A 23,406-nucleotide genomic window follows, 5' to 3' on the forward strand; every position below is an offset into this window, starting at 1 on the left:
CGGCTAGTAAGTATGTTAAGTGTCTGAGGCCACATTTGAACTCAGGTCCTCCTGACTCCAAGGCCGGTGCTCTATTCACTGTGCCACCTAGCCACCCCCAACTCTACCCTTTTCTAGCCTCTAAATCCATTCTAATTCCTCCAGTTTAATTCCTCAATCTGCCTTCACCTTCCTTGACACCTAGGCTTGATACCCCCATTTTTAATATTTCACTAGCCACTGAGGTAGAATTTCTTTACCTTCTTTACCTACTAATTCTTTAACCTATATGACTACCATCCATTTTATCCCTTCCTTCTCCAAGAATGTCAAATGTTACTTAAGAAAATAATGAAATTGAGTTTTCACTCACTATAAATTTGTTACATAGAACTGCAAATACTTTAATTTTACTCTTACTGAATTTCCTATTGTTCTGTGCAGGAACTGTTTGAAACCTTTTCCTCTTTTCTCACACTGACTACATCTATCTCCAACACATGCCAGATAATGATTTTGTTTTCTATGAGAAGTGCGAAGACACTGAATGTAACATTTGCTTCGTGGTGTCTTTCCCTGCCGAAAGTTGAGACTCTTCATCATTATTCACTCTCCTCTTTTCCTCTGGTAGGCAGGAGTCTTGTTCCTCATTATTCTACCTGTGCTTTTGATTCCATTCCTTCCTACCATTCCTTCCAGCAGTTATCCTGTACTTTTTTTGAATCTTCAATAACCTACTTACATATATTTATGAAAATTTTGAGGGCTTTCTAATCTTAAAAAAGCCTTTCCTTGAAAATGTTTTACTTCATTCCTCTACGTTTCTACCTCTCTCCTCCCTTTCACTGCTAACCTTGAAAAATTTACACTAATTGACTCAGTTCCTCACTTCTCCTTGTCTTATCACCTTGCAATCTGGACCCTCTTCCATATCATAAACTCTTTACTGAAAGTACTCTTTCAAAGGTCATTGTTACTTACCAAAACAGCAACCTTTTCTCTAGTCTCCTCTTTGTCTCTCCTATAGTATCTGGCAGTGTCAAACACTGTATTATCCTATTGAACAACCTTTCTTCCTTTGTCTTCCTATATAGCACATTTGCTTGTTTTTTCCTCTTACCTCTCTAACTTCTCCTTTTCTGCCTCTTCGTTTCTTAAGGTGAGAGTGCCCTAAGGTTCAGTCCTTGGATCTTCTACTCTCTTCTCCATTATACTCCCTTTGGCCATGCCATTTATTTCAAAAGTTCAACTACCACTTCTAGTGGCCCAACTCCAGTTTTGATCTCTCTCCTGGGCTCCAGACCTACATCTCTGATTGCTTACAAGATATTACTTAGATGTCACACTGGCAACTCAAAGTTGATAGCACCAAACCAATCTTGTTCCCTCAAATCTGCTTCCTCTTCTGCTTTCCCTATATCTACTGGAGATAACAACTATTTATCAGTTCTCTTATACTCAAAACCTAGGTGTGAACTTTGATTTTTCATTTTCTCTAATGTATCAAATCCAATAAATTCAATTTAACATTTAAATGTCTTGCTCATTTTAACTCCACATTTCTGGAATCTGTTCCCTGCTCTCCATTCACATGGACACCATTTTAGTTCAGATCCTCATTACTTTCTGCCTGGACTATTGCAAAAGTCTCCATACTAGTCTTTCTGCTCCTTCTACTCTCCTCTCCAATCCACCCTTCATATAGCTTCCAGAATAATCTTTGATGGTCACATTAATACTCAACTTCAATGTTTCATTGGCTCCCATAATTTCCTGACTAAAGGTCATACCTTTTTTGCCTGGTGCCACCCTATAGTTCTAGCATTCTCTCATAATTACTCTCTATCATTTATGCTCCAGCTAAACTGGAAAATTTATAAACAATCACATATTGCAAATATAGTATTCCTCATCCACATATTACTAATACTGGAGAAGAATCCAAACATTTATCAAAGCTTATTAAATACACTCCACACTTGATCTCTGTGCTTTTGACCTTTCTGTTCCCTAGGCCTGGAATGTCATTCTTTGCCTGTTCAAGTCCTCTATATTAAAAAACCCTATTCAAATGCCAACCACTTCAAGATGCCTTCACTGACCACCTCCCTCTGTAATAACCCGCCCCCTTAGACCTCACAAAGCACATTTTTGCATCTCTCTAATGGGCAGGTGTACAAGTTTATCTATACGTTGTACTACCCCCCAGCACTCAGTACAAAACTCTGCAACAAAGAGAAGCGCAATGACTGGAATGAATTCCTGTCAGTCAAGGTTTCTTCTGTCTGGTGACAAAACGTGGAGACACTGAAAATGACAGGAAAGCTCGTTATCCAGAAGAAATAATTTATCCGATACTCCTCCTTTCCCTACAGCCCTTTTTTTTTTTTTTCTTTTTCTAGCTCTCTAGACTTTTTCTCCATTTTAGTTAGGGCTCCTACCCAGACCGAGTCATCACCATTTTTAACTCCACTGCTCAAAGCCGGAGCAGAAAACTTCAGGGGAGAAGCAGTAGGGCTTGCTGGTCAGCCACACGCATGCGCAATTAGTCTGACAGTCTGTAGCGCGAGACACACAGAGCACTGTCGGTTGCCCTCCAACCGGCGGCTCAGGCTCCGCCAATCAGGGGCCAGTTTGTTGCCTGGAGGGCCGCTCCCCTCACCAGGTTTGGCAGTATGGTGTCAGAGGAGGGTCATGAGCCATAACTCCTTCTGAGGTAACCCGAGCCAGGCTCCCTTGCAGCCTGGGACAGGTCGCCGTGCCCTCACTGGGCCTAGCTTCTGTGTCCCTGTCTACTGGGGAGCAGGAAGCCGGGGGAGCCGGCCTCCTTGTCAGGGAGAAGTCCGCCCGCCGGCCAGTAGGGCAGCCCATGCCGCTGAGGGGCTGCGGCGCCGGCGGCGGTGGTGGTGGTGGTGGAGGAGGAGGAGGCGGCGGGCTCCGTGGCTCGGGAGCGGGCAGGGGGTGGGGGCCGGGCAGCCTGTGGCTAGGGATTCTCCTTTGGGCACGGTGATCCCTTGCCCGCGCGGAGGAAAGGAAGGAGACGGAGCAGCAGCAGGAGGAAGCCGGGCCGCGACGTCGCGAGCTAGTGAGCGCGGGAGCAGGAAGATGCTGCTGTCCCTGGTGCTCCACACGTACTCCATGCGCTATGTCCTCCCGGCTGCCGTGATGCTGGGTACGGCCCCCACCTACATCCTGGCCTGGCTGGGCTGGCGCCTCTTCTCCTTCTTCGTGCCGGGAGCACGCATCTATCAGGAGGTGGACGATCGCTTCTACAACATCTACCAGAGCATGGTACTCTTTTTCTTCGAAAACTACACAGGCGTCCAGGTGAGCACCCGCCTCTCCCTAGTCCTTCCGGCTTACCTCTCCCTGTTCCGGAGAGTCCCCTTTTCGACTCCCTGTTACCTCAATTCCCCACCTTCTCTGGGCCTCCGGCTGCACCAGGACTCAGAGGAGCAAGGGGTTGACGTCCACTGACCCTACACGTGGTGGGGACAGAGACTGGATCCATAGCAGAGGACAAGGGGTCGATTGTAATCTCTAGGCCCCAGTTTCTCTGGGAAGACGTTGAAAAGGGCCCCTTCCAATCTCACACTCGTTGATCCTCTTAGATGCTTTTTGCACGGCTGGCCCAGTTTTGGAACCAAAAATTTAGCAGACTTAGCTTGTGCGCCAAGGCTGGGGAAGATTCTCAACATATGCACCAGTTTTGTCTAACCTGTCCAGAGATTCTTGGGCTACGTTAAGTAGTCCCACTGTTTTACCACCTAGGGGAAAGTACCCCCACTGGTTTGGAGAGAGGAAGTGCTTCTTTGCTTGCCTTAAGTATAAATAATGGAAAACGTAAAAAGTGTTCATTTTCCCCCTCACAAAATATTGAGTATAGCTTATTAGTAGTACTCAAGTCCTTGTAAATATAAGTGGGTCGTGTAAATTGATTACTTCTGGCTTTTTGCTAGAGTTAGCTTGGAATTGCCGTGTTATGATACGCTTATCGCCGAATTGAGGAGTATATTTCTAACTGTTTCTTCCTAAAAATGGTCTGTAAAGGAGAGCAGATTAACCTTTTGGAAATGAAACGCAACTTTTATAAACAAAGACTTAGATTTTTCTTCAGTATTAGTAATCTTTGGGTGAAGGAATTAGTCTCTTATTTGGCCAGTCTAAATTTGATAGCTTTGTGATTTTTAAAAATTTACTAATCGCATAATGGTCATCCTTTCTCCTTCATGTTTATAGTTAAAATACAAATTTATACACAGAAAAACAATAAGATATATCAGGAACTATAAACCCTAACTTTGATTTCAGCTTCATTGTTTTTATACAACAAAAATAGATGTTCTGATTTTTTTCCCCGATTTTTATAATTTGAAAAATAGATAGCCTATATTTAATACTACTTTGTTGAGCTTTATAGTGTAGATAATTTAGACTTTGATTTTTAGATACTGTATGCATTGTTTACTCTTCAACATGTAGTTGGAAAACTTATTTTAACTCATTTTATTCACTGAGGTAGTTTATGCCTAAGAGTGAGTGGTGAAATATGGATAAGAATTTTCATTTTGTGACCCCTAGGCCTAGTTTTTTGTTCGTTTTTACTTTGAGAATAGATATGTCTATTTCTACAGTTGGCATTCAGCTGCTGATGACTCTGCAAGGAAATTGCTAATTTTCATTAAGTTTTGCTAAAGCTGGGTTTGAGGAGAGAGAGGAGAGTTGAAAAGAGGGTTAAAAAGAAAGAAATAGAATCTAGTGGAAGCTAACCTCCATCTAACCCAATAGCTGTTTAAGTGGTTCACAGGATAGAAGGGAGAAGCATTGTTTCAGACTATTCTGTTAAATTACTTTAAAAATAGGTCTTATTGGAAGCTTTTTTGCATGCCCTTATAAATATATTTCAGTTTCTCTATATACCACTTATAATAAGTTTAGGACTTTCTAGACTAATATAACTTCACTGCAAAATAGACAGTTTTGTTTCTTGTCTAGTAAAAATAGATTTTGAAAATGAGTAGTATACCATGTATTTTTGTTCTATCTCTTAAACATTTCTATTTAAGGAAGTTTTAAAAAATATAAAAATGTCATGTATCCTTATATCCACTATTTTGATGAATTCCATTTTGGATATTCTTCAGCACAACTTTTTAATGGCTAAATTGATAGTATGCCTAGAAATAGTAAAACAAAACATCATCTAATTACTTCTAACTAATTCAGAATTTGTGATTATTTTAGATAGGGGTTGAGTTGAATTTGCAACTATATTTGCAAGTGTATTTACTTTGCATAGTAAATCATCTGCCCTCCTCCCCCAAAATTCAATATTGTGAGAGAAATAACTTGATGATTTAAAATAAACATTTTAAAAATACTAATGAAACAATATTCTCAATTTAAATAGTAATTAGCTTTTTAAAATTTGGGTAAGTGATAATTTATAGTCTGTATTGTAAAAGGTGATGTTATTGGTTTCAACAAAGTGCCTACTTTGTGAAAGAAGAGTCAGGGGGACCTGGATTCAAGTCCTGACTGACATACTGGTTTTTTGACCCTAGGCAAGTCACTTAACTTTGATAAATTCTAGAATAGTTTCAGATCTTCGTTGGTAAAGGGAGTTTTTTCATGAGGAGCTCCTGTACTGACAAAATCATGGGTCCAGATGAAAAAATGTGAAAGACATTTAGGTTTTGAACCTCCACTAAGCAATACATTTAACTTCATTGCGGGTACTATGCATAATTGCAAGTCTTAATTGTATTAAAAACTTATAATTTACACTTTCCCCCACTAATATGAGCTTGCTTTCATCTTTTTAACTTCCTTCCTATCACTTATTTGAAATATTGAAATCTAATGTGTAGTTTAAGTATTTGGACTTTTCAATGTCCAGATTGCTGAAAAGGGTTGGGAATGTGATTTTGTTGGGTACAAAACTTCCTTTGGAAAAACAACTCAAAAGTACAAACCTTACTGATAGGTAAGTGATTAGCATATCAACTGCACCTGGGTGTCATGAAGTCATGAAGAATTGGATGATGAAAAGCTTAGCAATTATAATGCTATAGTTATATTTGTATAGTACTTTACAGTTACCATTTTAAGATAAGATTTACTCTATGCCTACTAGTAAAATACATAAGCCACCATTATGCAGTTTCTATGATTCTAAAAGAACAATTTGTGAAATTGCCTATCTTATTTTATATACTGTTTTGTACTGGCATGGTGTTTTAAAATTAATAATATAAATACCTTACTTTGTAAATATAAATGTATACAAAATGTTTTCATGCAAACTTTTTGAGTTTAGGTACTTCAAGAACATTCTAAGCCTTATCATATTGTTGGGATGATAAGTGACATCCCTGGTCTCATAGGTAGTATGTTGGTGAATAAATGAATAAAAAAGCACTAACGTAACTCTTATGATGTGTCACGAACAGTGCTAAGGAGATAGAAATGATAAAAGCACTGTCCCTTTTTCACCAGGAGCTTTTACTGTAGTAGTGGGAGAATTTAATACATATTAGGGGAATAATGGCATTAGAGTAATTTTAATTTGAAATGGTGAATGGAACCTTGGAGTAGATTAATAAAGATGATGATGATAAACATTTATATAAAACCTGCTATGTGTGTGCCTGGCACTTTGCAAAGTATCTCATCTGACCTTAAACCTGTGAAGTAGGTACTATTTTAGTCCCCATTTTACAGACAAGGAAAATGAGGCAGACAGAGGTTTTAGTGACTTGCCTAGAGTCATACAGCTAGCAAGTGTTTGAGGCCTTATTAAAACTTCAGTCTTCCTGATTCCAGGTCCAGTGCTCTATACATTGTTGTGCCACCTTGTTGCCCTTAAGAGATTGACAGCTCTTTCCAAGTTCAATGAGCTAACAAGAGATGGAGTTAGAATTAAAAAACAAACAAAACTTTTTTGGATATGTTGAGTTAAAAAAACAGGTGTCTTTATGACAGTTGAAAGAAATGTGGGAATAAAAAGACCTTGTATTTAGCTCTTTCCTTACTATTCCAGGGTTAATCCTTATTTAGAAATATAAAGGATATCAGTTGGTACATAATTGCACATACTAAAATAGTGAATTTTAGTCATCTGTTTTTTAAAATTATTTTTCTTTTTTCCAATTTAAATCTTTTTAATATATTTTATTTTATTCTGAACTTAAGAAATAAAACAAGCATTTCCAAAACATAGTGAAATAGAAAAAAAGAGATGGTTGCATGTGAAACTGCAAATCTATTATATACAACTTGCTATTCTTTTTTTTTTTTTTTGCCTTTTGGAGGGCATTTGGGGTTAAGTAACTTGCCCAAGGTTACATGACTAGTTTTTTTTTTGTGTGGGTGCTAAGGGCATGAGGCTGGAACTGAACTGGGGTCCTCCTGACTCCAGGCTGGTTCTTTACTCACTGCCACCTAGCTGCCCCAACTAGCTATTCTTTTTAAGTATATAATAAAGTTATCATTGTTGAGGAATGTTAATGTTGACAATATATAACTTTATTTCTCCCCTCCTCCATTAGAGATGGCTACCATTAGAAGCAAATTTGTGTGTGTGTGTGTGTGTGTGTGTGTGTAAAAATAAAAAAAACATTCTATACATACTTTTATTTCTTTTGATGCAGATAGCATTAGTTCACATTTATAGAAGTGATTGCCACTAACTACTATATATTTTTAAAATGGCAAAATAGGGTCATGAATCCAAATATACTTGCATTATTTTGGTGAAAAGCCATTTCTTAATTCTGTTCTTTGAAAGAAAGGGAGTGTGGAAGGAAAATTCAGTTACCAAGAAGGCACTTGCTAAGTATAGGATCTCCATCAAAGAGGTGCCCCTCTCTGACAATATTTGAACAGCTGTTCATTCTTGTCCTTGATTCTTGGTCTCAACTTGAATCAAATTTTTTTCTTCAAATAATTTAAAGGGAGGAGGGGAAAAGGGATGTATTACTAAATAACTTATTTTTCCCTTCCATGGGTAGTTTTTAAATGATCTTGTTATGAAACTTTAGAAATTAATTCCTTGTTCTTTCTGTAAGCTATTTTTTAAACTTTTTTAAAAATTCCATTTTATTCCTTTTTAGAGCAGTAGTGACTCCTTTCCTTTTCACCAAGTTAAATATTCTTGACCTATTTTTGAACTTCCTCCAAGGCTCTATTTCTTACCAGGAGATCTTTCCTGATCTCTCCCTAAGAAAAATTACTTTTTATATTCTTTGTATTTAAATGTTGCGTTCCTTCCCTACAAATGAAAAAACAAAGAAAAAAAAGAAAGGCAAATGCCTTTGAAGGCAAAGGAGTATTTCCATTTTGTTTCTGTATCCCTATTATGGAATGCATCATATTTTAAGTTTCATGGGTGAGAAGAACTCTTGATTGGAGGCTTCCTTCACTATACATATGAGCAAATTAGTCTTCAAGTTCTAAGTTCAGATCTAGCTGTGTAACCTTGGGCAAGTCACTTAACATCTGACTGCTTCAGTTTCCTCAATTGTAAAATGGAGATGATAGTATCACCTACTTCACAGTTGTGAGTATCAGATGAGAGAATATTTGTAAATCACTTAGCACAGTTCCTGTCTTATAGTAAAGTAGGTGCTTAATACATTCTTATTCCTTTCCTCTTCTCATAAGGGGCACCAAGATGTTGAGTGACTTGTTCCAGGGTCACAGGACTACTAAATTATAAGAGGCAGGATTTAGTCTTCTTGACTCAGTTAGATTCTGTATTCACTGTGCCATGTTCCTTAATTGAAATGACCCCCAAAATATTTTTACCATAAACTTCAAACCATTGAAGGATTTAGAGTTAGTTTCTTTTTGAAGTGGAATATTTCTCTCAATTTTCAAAGAAAATTATTTGTTATATAGTGATTGATTTTTTTCCTCTTTACATAAAATATTTAAGATGAAGGGAAGTAGGTCCATGAAGTTCATGATCTTCTGTGCTTGGCAGGTAAACCTGCTTTTAACAGATATATTCTTGATTATTTCATTGAATTCTAGTTTCTTCCCAATTCAACCAGTTTAAACTCTTATAAACTAGAGAAATGAAGGAAAAGTCACATTATAGTTTTAGCTTTCCTTTAATTTTCAGTCACAGCTTATTACACTGCAGCTTCACATCTGACTTTTTTTTTTAACATCAACAACTTTAAAAGGGAACATAAAAACTTAAATTTATCTAAGACCCTATTTTACCATATTTTTATGATAAAATTATTATTTAAAGTAAAATAATTATTTCAGGAACTATATTATGGCTTCATTCAGATCATAGAATCTAGAGGCAGAAGGAATCTTTAGAAATTATATAGTTTTTCTTCTCTTTACCACCTCCCCCCATTTTACAGATAAAGGAATTGAGCCTTAGAGGGTTTAACTAACTTGGCAAGGGTACAAGATAGTAAATAACAGAACTGAGATTAAAACTGTGTAGAACTTTTTTATGCCCATTTCATAATTTGTATCTCACTTAAAGTGTATCAAATGTTAATGATTTTTCTATGCTGTGGTTTTGAATATGTAGGGAATCAGTGGGTCCCTAGAATAATTTTCTTTTATATTTCCTCTGTCCTCATATGACAATTTTATATTTTACTTTAAAACTAAAATTCATATAAAAACAAATTGAATTACCCAAGTATATGCTTTAATTACCAAATAGTCTTTAAACATTGACAGAAAAATCTACTGTTTGATGTTTCTAAAAATCTTTAGGGAAGTTGATACAGTGATTTAAACCTGAAACATAGTTTCAGATTCTTAAGGGAAATATTCAAGGCTTTCATGTCTAGAGTAACCTTTCCTTTGCATATGTCCTGAGGCTTCATAAATAACATACACTTTATGAATTTGTATTTGATACCTTTATCTAAATTGCATTGATGAAAAGGGCATTATTTACATGTGGTATTCCTTATGTTGAGAGACTGATGATTTTGTTCCTTTTTTTGCCTGTTGCATTTCTTATTGTACTGATTTGAAAACAATGAATTTCATTCTTTGCTCTCCTGTAAAGGTCTTAAAAGGTGGTAGAATTATTTAATTTGGAAGAGAATGATAGAACTTGATAATAGCAAGTTAAAAGTTTTTATTTACTTCTTATTTAGCAAAATGACTTTCTTAAACAGGACATAACAGATCCACTAGAGCATAGTCACTTTATATAAACTGTGAGTGAGCTCACAAAGAGAAATGAGGTAGAATTATACTTTTTTGTTTGATAGGAAATGTAAAATTTTGACAATTATTCTTCATAGTACTAATAAAATGACTAAATATTCTTCATAGGTTTCTTTTTAAGGACCTTATTTTACATGAATTAGGTGGGAAATTAACTTTTACTAAATGAACAGTAATGTTTTTAGAAGACCTTCACATTTTAACACAAAGAATGGTGGTTCTCTTATGACTTCTTGTAACCCCAGGGATCCACAGAATATCTCATGGGTTTTCTGAAATAAAATTTAGTTATGACATACATGTTTAATTTGTTTGCATTATCAATAGATGCGACTATAGTGTTTATTGGACTGTGAAAAAGAATTGCAAAAGGTTGTACAATTGTAATCACAAATGATTCACTAATACTTTTAACTAGTAGGTAATAGTTGTCCATTGAGTATTAAAATGTCTAAGTAGCTTCTCTCATGAGTTGACTTAAAAATTGCCATCAACACTGAAAAACCTTGGTGTTTCTGTTAAATATATGAAATATAAAATAGGAATATTATGAATTTAAAATATAGGGTAAAATATTAATGTATGTTTTATGTTAATATTTATGCTTAGGCATGTGAATTTTTTTACATATACATAGTTTTATAATCTTGGAAATATTAACCAAATTATGAAAAACTCCAATATTGTATATATTCTTCATTTTTATAAACTTTATTACCTGTGTGTTGCTTTCTTTTTGGTCAGTCTCATTTATCCTGTGAGATTTAATGATTCTACTTAATGGGAATAGTATTTTTAGGAGTAATAATAGTTTGTAATTAATAATCTCTAGTGTGATATTTTCAGATATTTCTACCATTATTGCACAAAAGTTTTCCATATGCCTTATTTCTCTTAAGAATTATTTTGAAAGTAATGAACAAATAATCATTTCAAGGGAGAAAAAGTGTAATCAGTCACAAATGTCTTTTGAGAAAATCTCTGATAAAAGTATTCATGAGTATTTTCAATCATGTGTGAATATGTTGGGTTTGGCTATATCATCCTCTGTTGCAAAGTACTTCTGCAAAGGCCAGATATATTTGCATGTTGAGGAATCTGGAGAGAAAGAGCAGTCCTTATTAAAGGGGGCTTTATTAAGAACAGTAGCTGACTTGATTTAATTCATGAGCTTTTCTTAAATAACTGAAATCTATTCTCTAATTTTTTTTTATCACTATGAAATGCAGGATTTTCACAAGATGTTGCTCACACACTTGTTTAGCAATGTTTTATGTGCTGAATTTTGCAGCTTGATCTGATCAAAGGATTTTGTTGGACAGTTTTGAGTTGTGTTCATATAAGAGAAAGGATTTAATTTGTAAGAAAAATACTAGTGAGTATTGTTGGAGTCACACAACTTTAAGCGTACATAGAGAAATGAGTAATAGATTCTGCATTAGGGACTAGGGTTTAAATCCAAACTCATAATTTACCATTACTTGCACAGTTTTGACCATGTCACTTAACCCCTTTGTCCCTCAGTTTCTTCTCTTGTAAAATGAAGAGGTTGGTAGGACTAGATGATTTCTTACTTCTTTAGCTTTAATTTTATGATCCAGCTATACTTCTCATAGGTTGTTTTCTATTTTAAAATTTGAAATCCTAGGGAACTATAACTATTCCATTGGCTTCCATTTGTATATTTAGGTGGTATAGTGGATAGAGTGCTGGGCCTGGAATCAGGAAGACTTAAAGATACTTCCTAGCTTTGTATCCCTGGGCAAGTCACTTAACCCTGTTTACCTCAGTTTCTTCATTGGTAAAATTAGCTGGTAAAGGAAATGGCAAATCACTCCAGTATCACTACCATGAAAACCCCAGATGGGGTCATGAAGAGTTGGATACAACCAAACAACAACATTGTTCCACTGGACTTCACATTACTTTGCCCCCTAAAACCTTATGATCTTTTTTTCTGGACTGAAGAGTGGGTAGATTTTTATGTCTTTATGTATTTTTAATATCCAGCTGAATTTATTCTGCCTAGGTTATGGTCAAATGTTTTTAATGAAACTTTGTGTTTGCTTATTTGGGGATATGATGGTCTTTTTAAGAAGATGAATATATATATATATATATATTTTAAAGCAGTAATTAGAATGATATTGTTTCTGTTTTTGTGATGTAGTATAATTTGTGAAGAATTTCTTAAACTTACTGAGTCTCCAAAGGCCGTGGCTTCTTATTCTAATCACTAAGCAGGAAAATGAAATGAAATTTTCTTAAAGTGTTTAAGCATTGCTTTTATGTGGCAAAATGTTCCATGGTGTCTAGGTATGTCTCTCAAGGGAGAAATTTGGATTGAATTAATTAGCCCCAAAGGTTTAAATGTGGATACCCTATCCAGAAAATTAAGCCATAAATACTAAAGTATGTCTTGGTTTACTGTTTCTGTACCTTGTTTCACCCCCCCCCCCCATACACTTTTTCTCCAAGTATGCTTAATTTTAGACCTAAAACTTTGCATTTTGTGCAGGAAACTCAATTTTTGTCTCTAATGGTAGAGAAACAGGTCTCTTTGACTTTTATTTTTAATTAATGCCTCATTTTGTAGATTAAAAACCTACATTTATAATATTTTTCCTTAGAATGTGTTAAAAGTAAAAGAATAGTTTGAACATTTGTTTTTTTTTCTTGTTCCATATTTAGTGCTAGGCACAGGAAGATTAAAAATCATAAGACTTGATCACTCCTTGCTTGTTTATAACTTTAAGAAACAATGCTTATAAAAAAATTACAACAATCATTAATAATGTTAATGGATGGACTTCTTTTCACTCTTTTCTTTGGTGAAAAGACTTATAAAATGACTAAAGGGCAAACCTAGTGGAGGAGAAAGCCATTATTGTTCTGTATAATTCATAGTTTACATAACTAATTATAGAGCAGTGGATAACTGGCTGTAGGTCATAAATATGTTTAAGTGACAAAGATTTTTCATATAATGGTATACAAGAAAAGTTTTAATGTTTCCTTTATGTTGAATTACTGTAACAACAGGAATACATACATGCACATGTATGTATATATGTTTTATAATGAAAATATTCTTGAATCCCAAGTGGAGTTAGAAGTAGTAATTTGATGTAAATGGAAGATTAGATTTGAAAAGTTAGAGAAAGGACAAAATAATTATAGCATTACATGTTTTTGAAAAAAGGATTTCAAATTTCAGAGTGAAAAGTCTTAAATTTGATTTCCAAAAAATGTGAACATTTAAAAAAGATGCCATCTCATTTCAATAATGTCTTTTCATTTGTATTAATATATCACCTTGGTTTATTTAATGTTTAGCAAACTTACATTGGATATTCTTGCAAATTCTTTTACTTTCTGTTTCCTTCCCCATAAGAAGTATAGTGGAAATAATAATAATTTGCATTTAAGTAATATTTAAAAGATTTGCAAAATGCTATGTGCATTCACATTTGATCCTCAAAATAACCCTGTGAGGGTAGATACTGATGGTATTATTTCAATTTTATTGATGAGGAAACCAAGTTAGTCCCTAAGAGGTTAAGTGACCACATACATTGACCCAAGTACTTAGTGTCAGATGCAGAATTAGGCCAAGATTACTTATGAATCCCAGGTCTGGCACCCTAAATTTACTTATTCTTAACAACATCTGTGTGAGGAGAGGACAGTAGAAATGATAGTTTTGATCATTATTTCACCTTTTCACTCCTGACCTCCTCCTATTTCTTAGTGCTGCTTGGTCTTATGGGCTCTGAGGGACCCCTAAGTTTAAATCACTGATTGTTGTTGGATGTGTACATTTCTATTCATGACATCTTGTATATACGTGCCTTTGTTAATACTTCATTATTTTTGTTATATCTTATTTTGTAGGTAAAAGTGTTGAATGTTAATTTTTAAAACTACACCACCAGAAAGTAATGTTTTCTTTTTTGTTGTTGTTTTATCTTTTAGATAATACTATATGGGGATTTGCCAAAACATAAAGAAAATATAATATATTTATCAAATCATCAGTGCACAGGTTTGTATTTTGTTTGTCTGAAACCTAGGTCTTTTTCTTTTTAAGGTACATAAGTGGTAAAAATAGGTCTACCAACCTTAACCTTTTAGTGAACTATATAAAATATATCCCTTGAGTATTATTATCTGAGCTTATAGTACCTGAGCTTATTTTTCTTATTGCACATGTTTTTGAAGTCAGAGATTTTAAAACATTTTTTTAACCTCTTCCCCCTGCGTATGGAGTATAGTTGTGGCATATTAAATCTCTACCAGTTAAAATGGGTCATCAAAAGCCCTTTTCAGGAAGCTATAAAAACTTGTTTGCCTAAACATTCCTTGGAAACAGTGTGATAATTAATAAATTTCATGTTGGATTTGGATGAAAATCTTTCCACTATATTATGTCCGCTTTGCTCATGATGAGGGTATTTCCCCGGAGTTCTATTTTTCCCCCTCTTAATGAGTGGGAAGAATACCAAGTTTACTGTTTCTGGGAGAAATATGTATATATATATATTAATGTATAAAAATAATCTTACACTTTTATAGTGATATCATTTATAAGTACAGTGTATTACATAAGGAGAGGCAGATAGAGAGACAGGACTTGTTAAGTCCTGCCTCTGATTTGTACTGGTGATATGACCCTGGGCAAGTCACTTAACCTTTCAGTGTGCTAGGAAACTGTTTAAGATTATAAATGGTAGTGAAGTTACTGAACTACTTTGGTGGAGAGAATTTCCTCATTTGGGATTTCCCTGTCCCAATGAAATCACAGGTCCAGATGGTATTTCCGTTTCTAGCCTGGTTACACATAAGTGGTGAAGCTGGCATTGCAGAAGAGTGATATTTGTAGAAAATCTGTATCTGGTAAATCTTTTTTAAAAAATCTTAAAATTTTTATTGATGGTACTTTGTTTTTACATCACCTTCAACTCAGACTATATCATTTATCATCTCCTAGTGAGTGAACCACTAACAACAAAATAAAAATAAAGAAAAATTAAAGAAGGAAATCAGTGTAGCAGAAGTCACCAACACATCAATTGAGTCTTATGAAATAGGATATGTATTATTTCACTTTGAGTTACCACACATCTTTAATGAAGAGAGGGAGATGTATTTTTTCATCTTTTCAGGGATAAATTTGGTTATTATAATTATACAGTATTCAGGGTTTTTTTGTGATTGTATTTAATTTTTTCTATTAAATACTTCAGTTTTGTATTTTACCAAAAATATTTGGGAAAGGATGGTTTGTTTTAGAGATATAGGATTTTTGTAGTTAATATATAAACAATCTTGTTTAAGATACTGTATAACCTTTGCAAAAATAAGGTATTTTTAGCACAATCTAAATTCGTATGGAGTATTTGCAGGTTGAGTTCAATGACTAGAAATGGAAGAGGGCTTTGATGCTCGATCCATTTTTCATTTTTCAGGGATAGTAATATTCTAATCATTGCTGATGAACATGAGGAAAGAGATAGACTAGGTTGCTATGAAAATTCTTTTATTAAAGAATTGTTTAGAAGGGTTTTTAATGTCTGCTGATAAAGAATTTTACACTATTTAAAACCTGCTTCATTTTTGTTACAGTTTAATGTAATTTTGTTTATGCATTGTTTTTGCTATTATAACTTAGTATATTTTAAGATGAATTCAGTTTTTAAATATCTCCCCTTATCCCTTTTGTACACCTTTGGTGACATAGCTCCAATTTCCATTTTATTCCTAATTTTTTTAGTTAAAAGTTTTTCTTTGGAGACTTGGGGCTCCAAAAAGTACTTCTTGTAGCCACTGATGGGCCTGATTCTAATGATTGATAAGGAAGCTCTGACCTGTTCCATTTCCAACCTGGGCTAGTTTACCTCTTCTTAGGCAGTCTGATGTACCCCTTCCCTGATGCTCACTAATATTGGTGCACTTTGTATAGATACCTTTGGCACCTGGACCAGAATGAAGGCAAGGGAAATAAAAGATGAAACTGAAGTTTCTTGGTTTTTGCTCTGTTTTTGACCATTTTTATAGGCTAATAATTTGAAGTCCTAGGCTACAATGAAGATTTGGGGTTTATTTTAAACTTAATATATCCATATTCTCCCTGACCCTGATTAGTGGGACCAGCAGGATCTATATGATTTTTCTAGCATGACTATAACTGAAAATACCTATGTAACATGTTTAATAACTTCTTAAAAAACATGTTCTGTATTTTGTTAAGTTTCTTCCTATACTTTACTTTTCCTTCTGTTAGCACAGTTATTATTATTAGAAACACATAATTACTAATTAGCATTCAGGTGATGGTTGATATTTTTGTTAAGAGTACAGATATATAAATAGAAGGTACTTAACTGCCTCAAGCAAATACCAGGTGGATTTATTTCCTTAAGTTATTCAAAGTCATTTCATCTATAAGACAGAAATCCATCTAACTCTAAGCAGGTATAAACTCTAAAACCTTATAGGATTTAAAGCCCTTTATTAAGGTTTTCCCTAGGTCCCCTAGAGTTCCAGACACCTCATTATGATATTTTGCCAGTTAATCACAGACTTTTTAGTGCCTGGGTTTTAGGTAAGAAGGAAGAAAGCTTGGCCAGCTTCCCCAAAATTCAGTGGATATCTGAGGAAAAACAGTAGATCTTGATACCCTTATCTTTTACCTCAGAGTTATCTTTGACTTGTTCCTGTCCCTATGCTATACCCAGTCAGTTAACAAATTCTGTCCATTTTCAGCTCTTATTACACTTCTCATTTCAGACCTCAGCCTCTTTCTCTATCCTAGTTCAGACATTTATCATCTATTGTAATAACCTCCTAACTGTTCTTTCTTCCTCCAATCTTTCCCTGTACTTTTATTCCTTCTAAAACTTCCAAAATCATCTTCCTAAAGTCATTTCCAAATTCAAAAACTTTTTCTGGCCTCCCATTGCCTTTGAGACCAAATTTGAAGTCTTTAGATTGGAAGACTAATAATCTCCATAGTTTAATTCCATTCTTCATGCAATCAGTGTTCTAGCCAAATTGGAATTACAGGACTGCTGACTATTTCCATATTGTGCTTGCCTTCATTCCTGTAATGCATTTCTTCCTCATTTCCACCACCTTTTTCTGAAACTATCCTTGGTTCCCTAGCTATAAGTTTTTTGTTCCTCAAATCTTCTTGGAGCACCTCATCTAACTTGTCCTTTGCCATCTTTGTATTTTGCCTTATATTGTACATGTTATCCTTGCTGGTAAAATGCGAGCTCATTGAGTTCTGGGACTGTGTTTTGTCTTTATTTTCATCCCCACTGCTTATTACAGTGCTTGGCAAGCATAAAACTATAAAAGCAAATAGTAAGTGCTTAATTAAAGCTTGTTGACTGCTTGAATAAAATGCTAGTTAAATTGAATTGCCTCTTCTATGTGACTACTGATAGGCCCAAGAGAGGTGGTACTCTGACAATCTAAGTGAACAGGAGTTACTGAAGGAGGATGAAAATTCTTACTGGCATCTTGGGGTTGAGGTAGGGGTGCATCTGTCTTCATTTCTGGAAAAGAATCCTAAGGTGCTTGTAGCATTCCCAATTTTGAAGTAGTCTAAGAGGGGGAGCATTAGAATTTCTAGTTATGTCAGAATGTGGGGCCCATAACATAACTCATTGAATCTCTTAACTATTATATCTTGTTTCTTTGCTAATCTTGGACATGTTACTCCATCTTTACTTCTCAAAAATAATAGCTAAGTGTTTGTGCAAATTATAATTTTAGTCACATGCATGTTAATTCTGATTTGACATGTAAGAGCAGTTTTTATTTTCTGTTACATGTGTGTATTCTCTTCTTATTAATCTTTCCAACTAAATTACTTCTCATGTCCAGAATCTTTTGTTCATTTTTCACTTTTACTGTTATCAATTATTTAGCTTTTGATATTTTTTTACCTTGTCTTCTGTGAAATTTCCCCAACTGAACTACTCTTTGGTTCTTATTGTCTTTGATCATTTATGCTTACTTTCCCCTATTTAGTTAGTCCTTGTTTCTCTAATTTTGGTGGGGAAAAGCATGTACAAAGATGAGTAAATTCAAAGTAGAGTATATCCACCATAATTTGGGCATGGGAAAAACACTAATGACTGGGGGAATCAGGAAAGGCCTGGGGACATGCTACTTGACCAGAATCTTAAAAGGATGATGTGGGTATGTTGAAGAGAGGAAAATTCCACCTATGGAAGACAGTCCAAAAAGGTACAGAGGTGGGAGAACATAGTTTTGTATAAAATAAGTATGCCAGTTTGGCTAGAATATAGGATATGCAAAATGGGGTTAAAAATGAAGTGACAGAACTTTTATAAGTGCTAAACCTAACCCAGTTGTTATCTTGTATGGCAAGTCCCTTAATCATCACTCTGTGTTTTCATTTTCTCATTTGCAAAATAGGGATGATAATTATTATACTGATTAATTAACTTAGGGTTGCTTTGGGAGAAACATTTTCTAAATGTAAATCACTGTGTAAATATGAGTAGTTCTTATATCATCACTTTCCTATGTTGCTACTATAAGAAAGAATTGACAAAATTATTCAGGAGGGAAGTGTGTTTTTTGAGTTAATGTTGGGAAATATTACTCAAAACATTTATTGATACCCTAAGTATAAACTATACTTGTAATGAATATTAATATAGAAAGACTAGTTGGTGCATCTTTATATCTGGCAACTTTATCCAGAGCATAGCCAAAAATTCTAAGCAGCAAAAGTATATGTCACAAGCTGTACTTTATAGTAGAATTTATTCTACCCATGCCACCCCTTCCCCTCCCTATTCAAAGTCTATTTGCTCATTAGAATTTGTGTATGATAAAGGTTTTGTTACCTGGTTTCTTAGGTATTCTGTTCTGCACTGTTCTTGCAGTGACTTGGGGAAGAAACACTGTTAGGGAGGCATACTGATGTCATTGAAAAGTGACAGCTATTTTCCTGGTATCATGAAAGAAGGGAGGAAAAGTCCAAAAAGCAGACACGAAATAAATCCTGCAGTCTTGACCAGTCTTAAGGGGCCCACATCTCCATACACTTCCATCATTGCTGAGGACGTTAATTTGTCAGCCCTTATAAAAGAACAGGTTAGTTAGGGCTTCAAGGTACCTGAGAAATCATTGAACCCAATGCCTTAATTTTTCAGGTTAGAGGAAAGACTAAGAGAACTTGTCCAGGGTTACAGCCAATCAGTGTTAGAGCCAGACAAGATAGATTGGGATATTTTAACTCCTAGCCCAGTGTTCTGTTTTAATTTTATCAAGTTGTTTACTTTAGAGTTGTGACCCTAAGTCATCCAGAAAAGGATAAATGATGTTTATTTGTTTGTTTTTGCTTTTTGGAGGGCAATTGGGGTTAAGTGACTTACCCAAGGTCACAGAGCTAGTTTTTATGTTAAGTATCTAAGGCCGGATTTTTTTTTTTTTAAGCACTTGGGGTTAAGTAATTTGCCCAAGGTTACAAGGCCAGTTTTTTTTTTGTGTGGGTGTTAAGTATCTGAGGCCAGAACTGATCCCGAGACTCTGGGGTGGGCACTGTTACCCACCCCCTGAGGCCAGATTTGAACTAAGGTCCTCCTCACTCTAGGTCTGGTACTCTATTCACTGTGCCACCTAGCCTCCCCCTTAAATTATGTTTTGTGTATTCTGTATGTATAGGCAGGGAAGTGTTTATTTTTTTGTTGATATTGAATGAATTTTTGGTGCTTCAAGATGGGAGGTGGCTATATTGGAAGGAGAAAGGGAGAGATAGAATGGGGTAAATTATCTCACATAAAAGAAGCAAGAAAAAGGTTTCACAGTAGAGGGGAAGAGGGGCGAGGTGAGAGGGAATGAGTGAACCTTACTCTCATCAGATTTGACTTAAGGAGGGAATAACATACACACTCAGTTGAGTATCTTACCCCACAGGAAAGTAAGGGGAAAGGGGATAAGGTGTGTAGAAGGGAGGGCAGATTGGATGAAGGGGTGGGGGTAGTCAGAAGCAAATATTTTTGAAAAAGGACAGATTCAAGGGAGAAAATAGAATAAGTGGGGGGCAGGACAGGATGGAGGAAAATATAGTTAATCTTTTACAGCTTGACTATTATGGAAGTGTTTTGCATAACTACACATGTATAACCTATATTGAATTGCTTGCCTTCTCAATGAAGGTGGGAGGGGAGGGAAGAAGGGAGAGAATTTGTAACTCAGAGTTTTAAAAACAAATCTTAAATAAAATTGACTTTGCCACTGGGAAATAAGATATACAGGCAGTGGGGTATAGAAATCTGTCTTGCTCTACAAGAAAGTAAGGGGGAAACTGATGGGGGGTGGTGGTGGTGATAGAAGGGAGGGAAACTGAGGGAAGGGGTAAATCAGAATGCATGCCATGTTGAGGTGGTAGGGAGGGGAGAGATGGGGAGAAAATTTGGAACTCAAAATCTTGTGGAAATGATGTTGAAATCTGAAAATAAATGAATTAATTGAAGTAAAAAAAAGGTAGTAGGTGGCAACATTTGTAGAGAGGAAGATTAACCTTTAGCTAACATGAAAACTAAACAAATGATCTCCACATCATGTTGTTTTCCATTTTTTGAGGGATCTAGGATACACTACCACCAACAACCTCAAAACAAGATTTCTTCCATCATATAGATGGGATATGAATCAAAGAGGTTCTAACTGGGCCCTGGGAATACCTGTTCATTCTCAGGATTGTTGAGGGGAGAGTGATAGGGTGGGACAGTCAACTTTGGCTATTAGGCAGGTAGGTATGTCTATCAAGATTGTACCATGTTCTAAGTACTATGTTGTAAGATTATTACTTACCCTTTAAGAGCAGCCTGTGGATTTTCCCAGAGAAAAATTAAATAATTTGAGTGTTGGAAGGTACCTTAATGACCATTTGGTCCAACTTATGGGAAAGAAATCCCTACTAAAATGTGCCCCAAAAGTGGTAAATAGAACCTTTGCCTTGTAGACCTTTTTAAACAGTTCTGATTGTTTTTTTTCTTGACATCAAACCTCAATTTGCCCTTTTTGTACCATTTACCCTATACTCTTGGTTCTGCCACTTAAAAATCCAAGTGGAAAAAATCTAGCTCCTCTTCCACATTACAGATCTTCAAATACTTGAAGACAGGTTTTGTATCCTCCTGAGTCTTTTCTTCTTCAGGCTAATTATGCCTAGTACCTTCAAACCTTCATTCATTCCAGTAAGATACTAATCTTTCTTATAGTTGGTGACTACCACATTTATAAAGAAAATTTCTAAATTGGCATTCATAGCCTTCTCTGTAATCCCCTATTTTAAATTTGTAATGGGAAATTTTCACATGGATTTCCTATTCACAAGTTAATCTTAACATTGCCAACTTCACCATCCAAATATATTTTACCCTTTTATAAATTCCAGATTGCTCTCAGTATTAGTTTTCTGCCCAAAGCACACAGTCTCAGAATATTTTTGATTCCTTCCTGTCTTTTATCTCTTTCATCTTATTTGTCACCAGGACCTACTTTTTCATATACTAGTTTTGACTCTATGCTTCCCATTTCCATAATCTAGGACCTTGTCATCTTGTGCCAACATGGTTGCAACAGTTTCATAGTCTTCTCTTTTTCAGTATATTTTTTTATTCAATTGTATGCCCACCTAATAGAAGGACCCTTTTCAAGCACAAATCATGTTTCCTCTCTTCTTTTTAAGAATCTGTTGCTTGTTTCAACAAATCCAGTTTTTTTTCCTTGTTCTTCAAGGCCTTATATCAGTATGCACCTTTCTTTTATCCAATTTCTTATTATTACCTTTCCTAGGCCTTCTCTTTAAATGAAGTTAATTCACTTTTCATTATCTGTATGTAACTTCAGTGTTTCCATTTCTGTACTTACATATTTGGCATTCTCTTTGCTTAGAATACTATCCTCTCTTTAAAAATTATTAAAAATAACTTCTCAAAAGTTTTCTATTATGGATTTCACCAGACCCTATGCTTCTATTTAACACTTGAAAAAAATCAATTATGTCTTTTTTGCACTAAATTGTGTTGTATTTGGTTTATATTTTGCTCTGTAAATTATTTTCAGTTAGTTTGTATATAATATACATACATACATAGACAGACATACATACACACATAAATATATATTATACGTTCAACTGAGTAGAAGCCTCTAGAGGGGAGGGATCATGTTTTCCTTTGTGCTTCTGTACCACCTACGATGTGTCTGTGCACAACAAATTTTTTATAAATGTAGGCCAGGAGTAGGGAACTTGTGGCCTTTTGACTGAGTCCCAAGTTTTACAGAACAAATTCTTTTATTAAGGGGATTTTTTCTGTGAAGAAGGCCTTAGGTTCCCCACCCCTGATCTAGGCTGTCTTTTCTGTTATGTATCCTATTTGCATTTTTCAATCAATAGGTGTTAGTTAAAAACAAAAAAATCTCACAAAATTTTACCTTTTTGTGTTATTCCCCATTACCATTTTGGAAGAGAAAAATTTTTTTTACCATGTTTTTATATATTTTTTGTCCCTTACATAAGTTTTATTTATGACTGGGTTTTTTTTAATGAGCATTTAATTCCTATGACATTTTAAAAAATGTAATAGAATTTTGCTTCCTTTAGGGGCTAATTTTATAAGTTTATTACATCTAAAGTTGATATTTAATTATGTCTATTATAATTTTGTTTTAAATTATGGAGTAAATGGACCTTATAGGCAACTTTTGAAGCACTTTTGCACTAATGAGTTTGGGTTTGTTTTGGCAGTTGACTGGATTGTTGCTGACATTTTGGCAGTCAGGCAGAATGCTCTTGGACATGTACGCTATGTTCTGAAAAATGGCTTAAAGTGGCTTCCATTGTATGGGTGGTATTTTTCTCAGGTAATTTTTTTTTCATGTATTTTCTTAAGTTCTATAATATTGTAAGCCTCAGTATCTTATTCTAAACTGAACTACATTTTTTATGGTAAGCTTCTTTTTAATGGTGTATGTAGATGATTTGATAGAATTTAAAATGTAGTAAGCTTGAAGCTTTAAATTATATAAAAGGTAAAAGTAATTGTGAATGTCTGATATTTCATGTAATATTACAATAAGGAATAAAATAGTAAAGGAAAATAATGTTCTCCAGGATTATATATCGCTTAGTAATTAGTCATTAATTCTTTATGATCT

The 23,406-nt window shown here is 34.9% G+C and overlaps 1 protein-coding gene across 3 annotated transcripts in view; it reads left to right on the forward strand.

The window, feature by feature from the left end:
* The first annotated feature begins 2,529 nt into the window (after positions 1 to 2,529).
* Positions 2,530 to 23,406, forward strand: part of AGPAT5 (1-acylglycerol-3-phosphate O-acyltransferase 5) — a 90,245-nt gene continuing 69,368 nt past the window's right edge. Inside the window, exons 1-3 of one of the 3 annotated variants that reach the window (XM_069065416.1) lie at positions 2,530 to 3,306; positions 14,170 to 14,239; positions 22,997 to 23,112. In XM_069065416.1, the coding sequence (XP_068921517.1) occupies positions 3,085 to 3,306; positions 14,170 to 14,239; positions 22,997 to 23,112 (408 nt within the window). In that variant the 5' untranslated portion in view covers positions 2,530 to 3,084. The remainder of the gene's footprint in view (positions 3,307 to 14,169; positions 14,240 to 22,996; positions 23,113 to 23,406) is intronic. The other 2 variants (XM_069065415.1, XM_069065414.1) reach the window with 2 other exon arrangements.

This window comes from Petaurus breviceps, unplaced genomic scaffold, assembly GCF_028583685.1.
Source record: "Petaurus breviceps papuanus isolate PSGF00001 unplaced genomic scaffold, PetGlider_PUasm1.0 90686, whole genome shotgun sequence".
Taxonomy (NCBI): domain Eukaryota; kingdom Metazoa; phylum Chordata; class Mammalia; order Diprotodontia; family Petauridae; genus Petaurus; species Petaurus breviceps.